General features: G+C 42.7%; 1 protein-coding gene across 2 annotated transcripts; it reads right to left on the reverse strand.

Moving 5' to 3' along the window:
- Nucleotides 1-556: 556 nt before the first annotated feature.
- Nucleotides 557-15698, reverse strand: LOC140760192 (probable methyltransferase PMT9). 2 transcript variants are annotated; one of them, XM_073097039.1, is made up of 7 exons: nucleotides 15269-15698; nucleotides 14987-15151; nucleotides 14728-14910; nucleotides 14041-14635; nucleotides 13021-13133; nucleotides 12689-12909; nucleotides 557-1096 (listed from the first exon to the last, which is right to left on the reverse strand). In XM_073097039.1, the coding sequence occupies exons 1-7, from the start codon at nucleotides 15497-15499 to the stop codon at nucleotides 784-786; spliced, it is 1821 nt and encodes a 606-aa protein (XP_072953140.1). In that variant the 5' UTR covers nucleotides 15500-15698; the 3' UTR covers nucleotides 557-783. The 2 variants fall into 2 exon arrangements, with proteins under 2 accessions (XP_072953140.1, XP_072953141.1); XM_073097040.1 differs by having other exon boundaries at nucleotides 15279-15410.
- Between the last annotated feature and the right edge of the window lie 1294 nt (nucleotides 15699-16992).

Below are 16992 nucleotides of genomic sequence, written 5' to 3' on the forward strand. Positions count from 1 at the left end.
TAGTTACAACGTTAATAGTAGCACCCATTCTTATGTTATGCCTGAGGAAACTTTACAAGAATTTTACAAACTAAGATGCATGGAATGTCATGTAAGTTCGTAGAATAATCATAATGTGCAATTTTGGCACAGCATTCTCCTGTAATATTCTACCTTGGAGCCATTATACTGTGTTGGCATGGCTGCTTGTGAATCATATGAGCTCTAGCTCTGACCTGATATGCTTACGGTGAAAGTAATTATAGGATGTTAAGGTGAAACTGCGGTTATCTACCTTGGAGCCATTATACTGTGTTGGCATGGCTGCTTGTGAATCATATGAGCTCTAGCTCTGAGCTGATATGCTTACGGTGAAAGTAATTATAGGATGTTAAGGTGAAACTGCGGTTACTGCACAATGTCCTAGACTGGCATGGAACAAGAATAGTTATATCATAGCAAAAGCCAATGCAATTCATCATCAGAAAGTTATTCTCAATGCCAGAAACCATTTAATAACTGAATGCAGAAAAGACAAAATTAACTACAGGGAGAACAACCCATCGAGTCAGACATAGAAAAGGAATTATGATACTGAAATTATCAACTGCAGCTTGATGCAGCTTGAATTCATAGTACACCAGAACTATTAACAGTTACAAAAGAAAAGAAAAAACAGCAAGCAACTATTTTACATCTGATAATTATGTTGATGGATACAAAATTAAGGCAGTGAGACCACATATAGCTCCTCATTTACAACCTAAACTGAACAAAAAAGAAAAGATAGAAAAGTTACTGTGATTACAACATTTCAGGACCTTTCCACAGTTTCTTCCTCACAATCAGTACTCTTTCATCACCCGAGGAAAGAGCATCAACTTTTGGTTCCAGTTCTGATGACCAGTCATTCCATCTCAATGCTGCCAAGAACCTCTTAATTTCATTTATAATAGCAATTTTGTCCCTGATAATCACATATCCATGAGGGCGCAACACCCGATCCATCTCAATTAGCAGGTCCTCCAAACTACATCCCAGCTTCTCAATCTCAGAAAATAAGAGCCAAGAATGAAGGAGATCGTAGGTGCGTGGATATGTTAAGAATGACTCACACCTGTTTATTAAAAATATCACAATTAAAAAACATTTGCTATGTGAAGGGCTGATTACTAATAGCCCAATGAAGAGATTGCACAAGGAATGAGATCAGAAAGATTGAAAATGCTGGTAATCATTTTGACCTGAGAGATTATATCATTCATATTAACTTATCATAAAATATTTTAACTTGTTTACTTGTTTCTGTTATTTCTCTAACTCAAAATAAAGAAGAAAGCTTAAGCTTCACCTATGTTATTAAAAGTGACCATTGTCACAAATCAAACTTCGAGCTAACAATGAGTTGCACAGGAGCCGATCCTTCCTTTGAGAAGGCTGGTTAAAAATTTGTCTAAGATATACCATTTGTGGGATTAAAATATTAAATACTCCCCAACATTTTTGGCACAGAACTGGTAGTCTCAAGACTGATAGAAAACCAAACTATTAGGAGTGTGAAAGACTTGGGACTCATAAAACAATACAAATGTAGGCGAAATAGTGTGATTGTGATGGTCATTTTATAGACTTACAGTCTTCTGTCTTGGATGCAAATATGCAAGAACCAAGAAGCAATTAAATAAGGGTTCAAGTCTAAATATCAAATTATATAGTTTAAATATACATAGTACCTATATTTTGCTCTAAGAAATAAGATACCTAAATGTGTAGTAGTCAGTCAAACAAAATCTACATCATTTTCTGCTTCTAAGGAGCACAAGAAAGCAACAGGTGCCCGAGGCACAGCAATTTCTTAGATGTAAGAGTAACCAAGAAGCAATTACACAAGGTTCAAGTTTGAAGATTAAATTACATAGTTTAAATATATATATATATATATATATATAGTACTTGCACTGTGCTCTAAGAGATAAGATACTTGATACATTTAGTTAGTCATTTCTTATTGCATTAGTTGTTTACTTTTATTAAAATAAAATTCCTGCAGGTCGAGTTCGAACGCAGAATGGGTCGCGTTCAAACGCTTTTGCAAACGCCTGTATTAGGTTCGCAAAAACAGAGAATATAAAAAGTGCGTTCGAATGCAGACGTGTGCTTTCGAACGCCTGCATCGCGTTCGCACATATAGAGAATGCCTTTTGCGAGTTCAAACGCGATCGAGTGCATTCGAACGCGATCGACGGGAATCTTCTAGAATTATGGTTAATAATTGTATTTTGACTTGTTGGCTAGCCTCTATAAAGGTGTGGATGGCAGCCAAATTCATTATGCTATTGAATTATTGATTTCTTGCCTCCTATCTTCTTTCTATTCTCTCTATCTTAATCTCCCTCTTCCCTCTCCACCAACCTACCTTCTCTACCGTTGGCAAGATTTCTCCTAACTTCTAATCTCGCACATCTGTCGAGTCCTCCCTCTTCTTTCCCTTCGCCTATATCACTTAAACAATATCAACCATCCACCTTCATCTCTATTATCATCTATAACACCTACATCCACTCCACCCGTCACCACCACCATTATCCGCACTAAATCGTAATTTCGTCCCTATTGCAGTTCGTATCTATGAAGGGTGTAAATACAAAAAAAACGTAGATTAGAAAGTTACGGATCGATTCCACTTGATTTCGTAATTTTCTAACTACGGGAGAACATTTGGTGAATATTTTCCTTTAGTTGCGCGAACTGTTTCCTACAATAAATTCAGATCTTAAAGGAATCGTTCCGTAGGCTTATCATTGATATCAAAGCCTATCTTTTGATATCGTAGAACTTATCATTTAGTAGCAGAACCAAGAGAACCTCAGACCTCCATTAATAGTTGAAACAAGGAAGATAACGACGACAAGAAGACCAATGGAGAACACACCGACAAAAGAAGACTCAACCCACGATAATCCTAACCGTGAGACCGATTCCTTTGGAGCGACCACGACAGGACCGAGTCAACCAACGTCCATGGGTGTAAATATGGGTTTGGCAGATGAACTTTGAGGCATATTCCAAACATTGCTACATAGAGTTGACGCAAAGCAAAATGATCATAATGCTTTAAAGGAACATGTCATGAACCGATCGGTTTCGTCATCTGCTCAACAAAGATCAGTGTCTCAAGAAGGACCAGCGGTGGGACCACACAAAACCAATACCCTACAGGTCCCGATGCGATATGTTAGTATCAATGATCCTCTTTCACCTATGCCTACACATCATCCCCCACCTCCATTACAAAACCCAAGACCGACGGTAGTGGAACCCGAGAGGCAAGCGGCACCAGTGCGGTTCGTCGAAGAGAATTGGCACTTTGAGGATGAGGTTGATCCCTTCGGAGATGGTGATGGACGTACTCGAAGATTTAGAGGAGATCAACATGCACAAAAGTTCAAACCTAAACCAAGGATCTTTCGCGAACCCGATAATGCTATTCGGAGGAGAACCGCACGCTTTTGGACTTTCCAAAATTTCAAGATGGTGATCCAACGGATTAGGTGTTTCAAGTTGAACAATACTTTGATTGTCAAGGACAACGGAGGACGCAAAGGTCCAGATGGCAAGCTTTCACCTCCAAGAAACGGCATTGCCATTCAGGGGAGAACCTTCGCGAACCCGATAATGCTATTCGGGGGAGAACCGGGTTTTGGACTTTCCAAAATTTCAAGGCGGTGATCCAATGGATTAGGTGTTTCAAGTTGAACAATACTTTAATTGCCAAGGACAACGGAGGAAGCAAAGATCCAGATGGCAAGCTTTCACCTCCAAGAAACAGCATTGCATTGGTATAAATCGATTAATCGTGGTAGAGGATTTACCGGTTGGGCTAACTTTTGTAGGAGAACTACACAGATTTGGGACAATGGCATACGAAGATTCTGCTGTCATATTTTGCTGCCATATTAAACAAGATTCAGAGGACGACCGTATTGAAGTACTGAACTGAATTTGAAAAAGTTAGTAGTCGTTGTGAGCCACCTCGGCCCGAACCGACATTGATGAGCACATACATTTCAAGGCTACGAGATGAGATACAAGCGGATGTTCATGTTCTTTGTCCTACCACTCTTGAGGAGGCCTTTGAGAAGGCCGTGAGGATGGAGCAAAAACATAAGACTCTCAAGATGGCAGCAAAAATAAGTTGGGGCAATCGAGATGGGCGATTTGCACCTAGAACGCCAGCTGAAAATTCTGCGGGTTCAAAGACAGCAGCTGCAAGTACTAGACCACGACCACCTTTGAGACCTTGTTCCGATGTTAGAGGAGACACAAGACCCCCCGTTTGAACTCTCACGCCTGCCCAGGTGGAGGAGCGAAGAGCAAAGAGCGAAAAGCCTTTGCTTTCGATGCGATGAACGTTTCACCCCTGGTCATCGGTGTTCCAAACCAATCGGGAGTGTGATGCTCATCGACGGTCTCGAGGAGGATGATGAGGTTGCTGATGATGGAGAGTGTTCAGAGGAGGTCCATAAGGAGACCGTTGAGGATGGCACTGAGGAAGATATCCAAGCTAAAATATCGATGCATGCATACTCAGGTACTTCCACGCCGAGGGTGTTACGAGTAGATGGACTCGTTAGAAAACATTGTGTGCACATCCTCATCGATTCCGGGAGTACACAACTTTCTAGACGAAAGGTTAGTGAGGAGATTGGGCTTAGATGCTGAACCGACCACGAGATTTAACGTTGCTATTAGAGACGGCACGAAACTTACAGCAGAGAGCTTGTGTCGCCGAGTCGATATACGAGTACAAGGACACAACATTATTGTGAACTTGTATCCATTTACACTGCGAGGAGCGGACATTGTCTTTAGCACTCAATGGTTACAAAACTTGGGACCCGTCACTTTTAATTTCCGAAGCATATGAATGAAATTTAAGCAAGGAAACAAAGATGTGCGGCTTGATGGACTGTTTGATGAATCAAAGAAGTTGCCACCAAGGAGAACAGCGGACCACCGTATAAAGATTATGCTCAGGGATGCACCGACGAATGTGAGGCCATATCGGTATCCACATGTGCAAAAGAAAGTTATCTCCAAAATGGTAGTCGAGATGTTAGAGCAAAGCCTCATACAACCAAGTCATAACTCTTACTCATCGTCTATGCTATTGGTGCGAAAAAAGAACGGAACATGGTATTTTTGTATCGACTATCGGGCACTAAACGCTATTATCGTCACAGACCGATATCCCATTCCGGTAATAGAAGAGCTGCTGGACGAGCTTGCAGGGACAACTATATTTAGCAAATTTGACTTGAGAGCCGGGTATCATCAAATTAGAGTTCACCCGGCGGATGTGCACAAGACTACTTTTCGGACTTCGAACGGACATTATGAGTTCCGAGTAATACCTTTTAGTCTCACCAATGCCCCCAACTACTTTTCAAGGCCTCATGAATGATATATTTTGACTTCTATTGTGAAGGTATGTTTTGATATTCTTTGACGATATTTTGGTGTATAACAGGACTGAATTGGAGCATTGGCGGCATTTGGAGGATATATTGAATTTGTTGAAGCAAAACCAGCTAAAGATCAAAAAGTCCAAGTGCCTATGGAGAGTACCACAAATGGAGTATTTAGGCCACATCATCTCAGCGAAAGATGTAGTGGCGGATCCTCAAAAGGTGGCATGCATGACCGTTTGGCCTATTTCTACTACCACCACTAGATTGCGAGGATTTTTGGGGCTGACCGGATATTATCGCCGCTTCATCACCGGATTTAGCAAATATGCGCACTTTTCGATATTATCACATCAATTTTTAGCCAAGTCAGTGGCTGAAATTTTTGTTAGAGATGTTGCTCGATTAAATGGCATGCCACGCACGATTGTCTCGGATCGTGATCATATATTTATGAGCGATTTTTGGATGGAGTTTTTCAAATTGCAGGGGACTCAATTGAACTTCAGTTCAGCCTACCATCCCTAGTCGAACAGCCAAACCGAGGTAGTCAATCAAAATATTGAGCAGTACTTGAGGTGTTTTCTTGAAGAGATGTCGAGACGATAGTTAGAGCTCTTACCATGGGCAGAGTGGTCTTACAACACTGCCTACCATAACAGCATTGGCATGACTCCATTTGAGGTGATGTATGGACGCACGGCTCCAACATTATGCGCTTATAATCTAGTGGCATCTGCAGATCGGACGAAGGTGGACTTAGCGTTGATGGATAGAAACACCACATTGAGGAGTTTGCGTGCTCATATTAAACTTACTCAAAACCGCATGAAACAAGTTTATGATCACAGCCATAGGGAGCAGGAGTTCAACATCGACAGTTGGGTGTTTGTGAAGGTGCAACCGTATAGACAAGTGACCTTGCGTCCGATGCAAACTAAAAATTAGCACATCACTACTTCAGTCCGTTTCGGGTGTTAGAGCGTATTGGTCCGGTTGCATATCATTTGAAGCTGTCAGAGGGGTTGAGAGTGCATCATGTCTTCCATGTTTCATTGCTGAGGGAGCGGATTGAAAATCATGAGGTCATTGGATCAGTTCTACTAGAGCAATTGAAGGAGAAAAATCGTACAACTAGTTCGTATACTTGCTAGACACCGATGACGATATGGTACCAGATTAGAGATAGAGATTCTAGTCGAGTGCCTTGGCAAGCCATCCAATGAGGCGACATAGGAGTTGGAGACTGATATTTTGGAGCGTTTCCCTAACTTTTCACCTTGAGGACAAAGTGGGAGAAGCGTGGTGGACTGATACATTTAGTTAGGATCTTTTCTTATTACATTAGTTGTTTATTTTTATTTAAAATAAAATTCCTGCAGGTCAAGTTTGAATGCAGAATAGGTCGCATTCGAACGCCTGCATCAGGTTCGCAAAAACAGAGAACGCAAAAAATGCGTTCGAATGCAGTCGGGTGCGTTCGAAAGTCTGCATCGCGTTCACACATACAAAGAACGCCTTTTGCGGATTCAAACGCGATCGGGCGCGTTCGAACGCGATTGATGCGAATCTTCTAGAATTATGGTTAATAATTGTATTTTGGCTTGTTGGCTAGCCTTTATAAAGGTGTGGATGGCAGTCAAATTCATTATGCTATTGAATTATTGATTTCTTGCCTCCTATCTTCTCTCTATTCTCTCTATTCCTAATCTCCCTCCTCCACCAACCAACCACCTCTACCGTTGGCAAAATTTCGCCCAACTTCTAATCTCTCTCGTCTGTCGAGTCTTCCCTCTTTTTTGGAATCTCGACCACTTCTTCCCCTTCGTCTTTATCACTTAAACAACATCAACCATTCACCTTCATCTCCATTATCATCCATAGCCCCTACATCCAGTCCATCCGTCACCACCACCATCATCCACACTAAATCGATTCCACTTGGTTTCGTAATTTTCTGACTACGGAAGAATATTTTGTGAATATTTTCCTTCAGTTCCGCGAACTGTTTCCTGCAATAAATCCAGATCTTGAAGAAATCATTCCGTAGACTAATCATTGGTATCAGAGCTTATCTTTTGGTACCGTAGAACCTATCAATACCTATGTATGTAGCAGTCAATCAAACAAAATCTACATCATTTTCTGTTTCTTAGGAGCACAAGTAAGCTCTGTGAATACATAGTAGCAATTATCCAATGGCATCTATAACTGCAACTTTATTAATGACAAAGTCGTGAATACAATACACTAGTAAAACATATTATACAATTTAGGAAATTTGTACGATCAAGTCACATTACTAGTGAAAGATTGATTGGTGTGAAGAAATCCAAGTTTCGTTGAAAGAAGAAAATTTCAGCATTCTGCTAAAGTTCGTCTGAACTAAGCTCTGGATGGTGCGGACTGCTGGCATACTTTAGCCGAAAACACTTACATTATATATGTTCAGTGCAAACTAAGCTTGGTCATTTCGAACTGAGCGAGCAGGGCAGCAAAGGAAACTTCAGAAATTGATTGAGACTAGGAAATTCCTTTTGTGATTCGCCTAGTCTGAACAACAAAGGATCAAGGAAGAACTCAAGGAGCTTCTCGATTAAGATTTCGTGAGTTCCAACTCTCTCTCACAGAAAGAACTTTTCAATAAATATGAGGAGAGCCATATATACATGTCCGAGTGCTAGTCTACATAAGTGATCAATCATCAAGCACTAGAGGAGCTAAACTGAGTTATCTACTACGATTTCTACCATCGACCACTAAGAAGTTTTGATGAGTGAACTGTCATACTGTGAACAATATGCAAAAGCAATCTAATCATAGAGTAGTTAACCAATATAGATTTCGAGCAAGAGAAGTAGACTTCAACGGTTAGATGATGGACTGTCTAAGGTGTGTAACAAATTCTTATGTCTATGAAAGATTGATCTACTTTGGACTGAGAGGTTTTCCACATTAGAAAATCATGGTCGTTGTTTATCGTGTTTAGTTTTCCTAATCTTACTCAGTTATCCATTATCTACTCTTAATTTTCACTTTCCAACTTGCATTTGGTTTTCATAGTTTTAGTATTCAATTTCCCTAGTCCTAATAGGATTTGGATTTGACATTGACTTCCAGTTAGTAAGCATAAAACCATGAATTATAAATTTCACACTGTTGGATGTAAAGTTGAGAAGGAACTTGTTAAAATTTGTTTGATAGGAGATAGCTATTGTGTTGGCATAATCAAATGTGATTAAGATTATCTTGTCTAGAAGTGTCAGTGTCTACATCAACTATCCTTTCAAAGAAAAAAGCATAACATCTTCAGAGAATGAAGTTATCAATAGATAGGGTAGGAGCACACAAAACCATTGATTTTCACTGTGATGCTGTTGTGACCCGACTTGTGGGTCAGGATGAGTCTGATCAAGTCTGTATTTGCTTGATTCATTTGCTTATGTATTTTGCTTTGGGTCAAACTAGTCGGACCGGACTAGGATGGGGCTTAGACCACCTGAGCCATTGTAGCCGTAGGTAGCCACTTATGTGGTGAGCACTTAGTTAGGGGATTAGGATCATTTGTTCTCTCTCTCTCTCTCTCTCTCTCTCTCTCTCTCTCTCTCTCTCTCTCTCTCTCTCTCTCTCTCTCTCTCTCTCCTCATTACCAACCTCCCTTAAGCTAGCCATGCCCCCTTTCATCCCTAGATCCACCGAACCACAATTAACCTTAGCCGATCCCCACCATTTCACCGAGCTCCCTTCCATCCAAACCACCCCCTAATCCGAGGCCACACCAATGGTATCAGAGCCACCGGTTCTCGAACTTATGACCACCACAAGAGCAATGGCCAATCGACGCGCAGTCATAGAGGTGCCCACAAAAGTCGAGCATACCACACCCATGGTGTCCACAAGTGGAGCTAATACGAGTCTGAGCTGACTTCGACTGGTCCAGTACCCTCCATGGATCCAACCTTAGTTTCCCTCTTCCAGCAAATGATAGACATATAGCGTACACAGTAGGAGGAGATGAGAGGCATGAGTGAGGAGCTACGAAACCTTGCAGCCACCGTGCGCATGCCGGAAGCCCTAGCGCATGCAATCCCTGTCGCGCGGTGTTGCCTCAACCGATTGCTAGGGCAGCCTCTGTCCAAGTTGAACCTCTGCTGCCACCACCCATCGGTCAAGCCCTCTACAGTGGACAAAGAGGCACAGAAGGGCCGCACCTAGATCTGAATCCTAACCGTGCTGAGGTGGCCACAAGTTGGTCAAATCGGGATGACCCCGGTTTGCATCGTGAGGGGAATGACCGAAGGCACAAAGAACACGAGGTATAAGTCCTCGATCCTCCTATCATTAGATCTGAACTCGTGTTTGACACGGGACGCGACAATCCTATGCGCAAAAGAATGGTGAGATTTAAGTTCCCTAAATTTCAAGAAGGTAACCTTTAAGATTGGATCTTTTGTGCTGAACAGTTTTTTATATATCAAGGGACCACGGAAGACGCCAAGATGCTGTTAACGAGCTTTAATTTGGAGGACGCGACATTGCATTGGTACCAGTCCGTGAGCGCCCACGAGGTGTTCGACAGATGGTCAGCATTCATAATCGCCTTATCTAGACACTTCAAGACAGCAAGCTTTGAAGATTACAGTGTCACCTTGTCTAAGCTTGTTCAAAAGACGTCGGTTGCTGCTTATCAGAAGGAATTTAAGTGCATCAGTAGTCAATGCCGACCACAATGGTCGTAGGAAATTCTGGTCAGCACCTTCATTTCTGGGTTGCGTGAGGAAGTCCAAGCTGATGTACTCTCTTTACGACCTAGGACCTTGAGCAAGGCTTTTGAGAACGTAACCATGATGGACCAGAAGCATTAAGCCTTGAGGAATGCCACTAAACCCAGGTGGAACAACGGATATACGCCTACGATGACCAAGGTTGTCGGTGGGCTAGGTACGACTTCTAGGCCTCTGGCGGCCACAGCAAGACAGAAGGTGACTCCGAGAGCTGTACTAGGAGTTTGAGGAGGTGAAGCAACCCTTGGTGTCCATGCTCTCGCACTTGCACAGATGGGGGAGTGATAAGCTAAGGGGTTATACTTCCGATGTGACAAGAGGTTCACTCCAGGCCATTGTTGCGCCAAAGCGACGAGCATAACGACATAAAGGAGGTTGCTAGTGATGACTTGGTGGCTAAGGAAGCTAGGGAGGCTATGTATGAGGAGCTAAATGAGGAGATACCGATCGAGATCTCCATGCACGCATATTCTGGTATGAGCGCCTCGAAGACCTTGCAGGTGGACGGACTAGTCAAGAAATAGTGCGTGTACCTCCTCATTGACAATAGAAGCATGCACATTTTCTTGGACGAGCGGCTCGTGCAAAGGATCGGACTTGAGGCGCAGCCCACTATCGGCTTTGAGGTGACGATCGGCGACGGCACCAAACTCCGGGCTAACAGCGTGTGCTGGAGTGTCTTCATTTAGGTGCAAAGCCACAACTTCATTGTGGACTTGTATCCATTGGCTCTCTGAAGAGCGGATGTGATGTTTTGGTATATAGTGGTTGCAAAGCTTTAGCCTAGTCACCTTTGACTTCTCATAGATGTGGCTTACCTTTTGACAAGACGAATGGATAGTATGGCTTGACAGGGTTCGGACATAGTCGAGTCCCATATTGCAGCCATTGAATGGAGCACCTCGAGTTGGTGATCCATCATACTTTCTCCAAATTGCGCCAACCAAGCCTAAGGCTCTCCCTAGCTCAGATATACGTGATGATTTAGAGCTTTTGTTGACTAACTTTGCTGCCCTATTTGAGGTTCCACAAGGATTGCCACCCGTGAGACATTTTGACCACAGTATTAAGATCATTCCAAGGGCAAAACTTGCTAAAGTTTGGCCTACCCCTATCCTCACATCTAAAAGGAGATATCAAGATTAGTTGAGTAGGACATTATCCAACCGAGTTGGAAATCCTATTCATCGCCGATGCTACTGGTGCGGAAGAAGGACGAGAGCTGACATTTCTGCATGGACGACCGTGCATTGTGCACTAAATGTTATCACTGTCAAAGATCGAAACACTATACTAGTCATAGAGGAGCTATTGGACAAGTTGCTAGGGGCATTATACTTTAGCAAGCTCGACCTCCGTGTCGGTTATCATCAGATTCGTGTGCGAGCAGAGAATGTCCACAAAATAGTATTCCGAACTCATGATGGGCACTACGAATTTTGGGGTAATGTCGTTTGGGTTGACGAACGCACTGGAGACGTTCCAGTGGCTAAGGAATGATATATTCCATCCACTCCTACTGCGATATATGTTAGTACTTTTTGTTGATATTCTAGTGTATAGCAGAACTTGGGAAGAGCACTTGGTTCACTCGCGCTCAGTATTGGGATTGTTGGCGGATCACTACTTAAAGGTGAAGAAAAGAAAATACCTTTGGAAAGAGCGCAGAGTGGAGTACCTCTGCTTTATCACTTCAGCAGAGGGAGTGGCGGCCGACCCGAGTAAGGGGATTAATCGTAGGTAGCCACCAAGTATGTGGTGCGCACCTAGTAGGGATAATAGGATCATTTGTATTTTGTCCTCTCTCTCAATCTCTTCTCCCTTCCTCTCTCCCAGCCCCTTCTCTTCGTGTAGCCCACAACTAGAACTCTCTCTCCATTCCCTCCGACCGACCCCCTTCCACTTTAGGACCGGTCCATTTCCTCTCTCGTCGTCCCTTCTCCCCATCACCAACCTCCTTTAACCTAGCCACACCCCTTTCATCTCTGCCCTAGATCCACCAAACCACCATTAACCTTAGCCGATCCCCACCATCCCACCGAGCTCCCTTCCATCCAAACCACCCCCTAATTCGAGACACATCAGAGAATCTTTCGTATGTATAACGTTAATGATGTTCATGATTAAATCATCTGCAAGGGAAGTGGTATTCATATCTGTGTTTTTGGTTACTAAGGATCTTAAGTATGTTGTATGATAATCAATGGTCTGTAATTGCATCTGCATGTCAGGTTCCTCGCTCATAAATTCACAGGACAAGAGTGCAATCCTGAAATAGGATGTTACCCTAACTAAATTTTGTAGAAAATTTTGCACAAATGCCATGAAGGCAACCTTTTTCACCACAAAGTAGAAAATTGTTGATGTATGAATATTTGAAGTGGTAGAAACAATCTAAATAACAGGAATAAATATAAATTGCCATAGAATCATAGGGATTAAATGTCACAAACATACCAGTCATGGACGGTTCCAATTAAACCTCGATCATAAATGACCTTCAATTTTCTAGATTCATTTCCAGGAACAACATTCATTACCCAAACATCCTCATGTGCCAGAGAAGCTGCAAAACCACCAAGGTTTGCTTTCATATCCATAACATTTCTAAATGAATCCCTTTGTATCTCAGATTTCATCTGATTCCAATACTCTATCACTCTAAAATGCCATATGTCCTGCATTAGACAAATGAAGCTCAGTATTATGCTAAGACATAAGTAGCATATGAAACAAGAGTGGCCATAGAATATTTAGATATTGTGTTATTAGCCTATACTGAAACTCACATTGTCTACAAGAAATTTCTTGGAACTAATTCCAAGTTCTTCTAGACGAGGGGGTGGCGTTATAAGCCTTTGCGGCCAAGGATGCAGCTCACTGCCTTTTGCCATATGAACTCCTGTTCCAAATAAGTACACATCTTACTATTTAAATATGACAGGGAGCGGGAGGCAAAACTGACATGCATGCAATAGAAGTTTCTGTAAATAAGTGACAAGAAATAACTACTACTAAATTTGAAAGATAGGAAATTTCCAAGAACTTGTAGCAATTTATTACTTAACAAGAACTCAAGCAACTTATCTAGTAAACTATTCAATGCCAAGAGGATAATGAATAAGCTGATAATTGGAGTCAATTTATACCATATATCAAAGCTCTAAGATATTGGAACTAGTGAACTACTATGAAACTAAGACATTGCAACACAACTTTTTGCCGCGTCATATTATCTTTCACTTTCTCAACTTCATGATACTAGAATTTGCAGCTTTGTGATGTCTACAGTACTTTTATCACCTACTATCATGTTTTTAGATCACTTATATTCTAAATTAGAAGTAAGTCATATCAAGCTATAGTTAATCGTCGTCAAAGAGTCTAATCCATAATACAAGCTTTCGAAGAACATTAAAATGTGAAATGTATCTGTAAAAGAAAAATGAAAACAGAAGATAAAGTTCAGATATTCCATTTGTTCTTATATTATTTGATAATTTCATTTCTTCATTATTACTCATGAACTTCAAAAATTAACTACCCAAAGTATTTATATGGCATAGGACCACAAGTAAACAAGTCAAAAGAAAAAGGAATTATTTAAGAAAAATATCAAACTCATTTAAACCTCATCGATAAAACGAAGAATGCCAGTTTCGGTCAATCCCAGCCTACTGGCTAGTTTCAAGCCGGGTCGGATCCATTTTTGCTTTTGCAAAATGATATATAGGAAATGCATAGAAAGGAAAACCAATTAATCAGCAGATACTCTTACTATTAACCAACAAAAATGACAGTAAACTTACTATTTGAGTAAGAAGAAATGCACGCCTTCATGGGCATATTCCAAGCAGCATCAGGGTCATCATCAGGACCACACATGGGAGGAAGAGTCCCTGGCTCTCTTCTGAGGTAGCACCCATTAGTCAAAGGTTTGACCCATATCACCGTCTGGTTCTTCTTTGAAGCTATCCGCCAACACATCCTCCGAACAAGATCACTCATCGCACTCCATATCTTCCTATTCTTCTCGTCCGGAACATAAGCCTCTGGAGAGGAGTACACAAAGTAACCCCCAGGCCTCAACACCCTATCCAATTCCAGTAACAAAATCCCATCCCTCTGAAGCCAGTCAATCCTACACCGAGAGCAGTGAGCCAACTCAAACGCGTGGCTCGGATATGGCAACCTTCTGGTCCCCAAAACACCTAATGTCGAAGGTATCCCTCTCTCAAGTGCAAACTGAATCTGGTTTTCATGAACATCGTTAGGCGCAAGGGACATGGCAATGATATCAAGAGGAAGAAGGTATGCCCCAAAGCTCGCGACACCACAACCAATATCAAGAACAGTCCTAATTTTTCCCCCATTGTTGAGCTTATCATTCGGAAATTTTAGCATCTAGTAGAACACCAGAAGTGCAGGTATCAAGAACTAGATTATGGATAAAAAAGGATGAAATTTGAACGGTATGATCGAGTCTTCTGCTGAACCTGTGCGATGTGCACAATGTACTTATCAGCTCCAGCATGAAAGTGTGTCCCGCCGCCTGGAAAGTTGATCTTATCGTCATTTACAACCATCCACCTCTGGTCGGACTTCTCCGATGCAAGATGGGTGTGGGGAATATTAACCGTCCACACCTCATCCCGGCTCGCCGGCCACCTTATTGGTATCTATAGTGCACAAAAAAGATTAGGAGATCGAAATCACATTGAAAACAATAAAATTCAAGTACGAGATCAGTCTCACTCGGTAACCAATTGGGGGAGGAATGAGGCAATTGTATCGCCGAGAAGGAGGCGGGCAGTGGCGCTCGTAATGCTCCATGAGTGACAAATTAAGCTTTAACTTGAGCTGATAATGAAGATTCCGATCCAAGCACGGTATCAGCTCCGACAATCTCAGACCACAAACCTAAGTTATTTTTTTCCAGTCAAACCCAACCACATCGCATCAAGATCGCAACTTGATCCAAGAAATGGAAACAAAATCCAACATCAAGACTCAAAGAAGTATAGATAGAGAGGGTACGGGGAATGACTTGACGGCGAGGTCTGAGGGCAGAAGGGCGGAGCGGAGAACGGGCTCGTCGGCGAAGGTATGAAACACGGGGTCTCCGCCGGCGAAGTCTCCGGAGCTCCGGCGGCGGAGGCCAGGGGCAAAGGAGGTGCCGTAGTAGAGGCAGAGGAGGCCGAGGGCGACGACGGAGGCGATGAGGAGAGAGGAGAAGACCTTTCGCTTTAGAACGAATTGTCGGCTCATCTCCTTCTCTCTTTCTCTCTTCCCTCTTGTTCTTGGATTGCAGAGAGGCGTTTGGAAAGAACAGATGGGAAACGGGGGAGGGGGGCGCAGGGAGTAAGTGCGACGCGCGTTGTGAGCACTGCGGCTACTGTCCTTGGCGTTGGAATTTAGGAGGTGGGAAGTGTGCTGCAGTGTGCACTGTAGAGTGAGAACGGGAACAACTCGAGATGGAAAGAGTGGTGTCTTTATTTAAGGTCACCGACTTTAATGAGACACAAATCTTGACACCTCTGCAGAGGATAGTGACAAACGACTTACCATACTTTGGGACTGGGGGCACCCGTGAAGACGATAAGTGGACATCAGAATTTTCGGTTGTAATTTAGGATTAATTACACCTGCACCCTCTGAATTATACCTAATTTTTTCAGAGGCTCCTAAACTATTTTTTGTTATAATGTCCCTCCTAATTTAGATCTAAATAAAATAACAGGCGACAGTAAATCTAATGACTATTATAGTTCTACCACTAGTTTTCTGCCTTGTTAGGAGAAGAAGGCCAAGTTGGCGCCATCTTTAAATTGGTAGACAGTGATGGGCTTCCCATGTAGTCTATTCTGGGGTGAAGGAAAAGTATGCCATATCAAGCCACCTCCATGGGACGTAAATGATGAAGAAGCAGTGGCCTAATGGAGAGCCCATAGATGTGGTTGTAGGTGTGGGTGATCTCCTCTCCGGCCATCTTTGTCACAGCGTAGAGAGACGTAGATTGGTCAGTGCAATCTGACTTCGAGAAAGGGACCTTGTCGTTGAGGTCGTATATGGAAGAGGGAGGACGATGCCCAAACAATAGTGAGTTGTGTATCTATGCACTTGCATGCCTCAAATAGGGTAATCGGACCCACAATATAAGAGGAGGGGTTCTCAATTGCGTGGCGGACATTGGAATAGGCAATCGGGTGGAGGACATAGGAGAAGGGAACAACGTCAAAGAGTTGAGAAAGAAAGTGGGCGTCTTTGGGGTTGCCCTCTACGTCGAAGATGCCATGGTTGTCGAGGACGGCCTTGCAAGCTTTCTCTAATGAGAGGCTATAGTAGGAGTTGAAGTTGTTAGGGATGGCGATGCTATCACGCAATTGCGGAGGGTGAGGGACACGTGGCTAACAACCAAACCGGCGACGCCAGTGAAGAAGCTAGGGTACCTGATACATTTAGTTAGGGTCTTTTCTTATTGCTTAGTTGTTTATTTTCATTAAAATAAATTTTTTATAGGCCGCGTTCGAACGCGGTTGGGGGCGCATTGGAACACCTTTGTGAATGCCTGCATCAGGTTCGCAAATACAGAGAACGCGAAATACGCGTTCAAACGCGGTCGGGCGCGTTCGCGTTCGAACGCCTGCATCGCGTTCACACATACAGAGAACGCCTTTTATGCATTCAAACGCGATCAGGCGCGATCAAACGCGATCGGCAAAAATCTTCTAGAATTAGGGTTAATAATTATATTTTGACTT

Source organism: Typha angustifolia, chromosome 5 (genome assembly GCF_048772165.1).
Source record: "Typha angustifolia cultivar Huaian chromosome 5, ASM4877216v1, whole genome shotgun sequence".
NCBI classification, from domain to species: Eukaryota; Viridiplantae; Streptophyta; class Magnoliopsida; order Poales; family Typhaceae; genus Typha; species Typha angustifolia.

What these genes read in the sequence shown, in the direction of transcription:
- LOC140760192 (XM_073097039.1), bottom strand. Translation starts at nt 15,499, where the DNA reads ATGAGCCGACAATTCGTTCTAAAGCGAAAGGTCTTCTCCTCTCTCCTC. An exon ending in AGAAATTTCTTGTAGACAAT is followed by an intron (nt 12,910 to 13,020) that starts GTGAGTTTCAGT and finishes TGTCTAATGCAG; the next exon opens with GACATATGGCATTTTAGAGT. An exon ending in ATTGGAACCGTCCATGACTG is followed by an intron (nt 1,097 to 12,688) that starts GTATGTTTGTGA and finishes TTTAATAAACAG; the next exon opens with GTGTGAGTCATTCTTAACAT.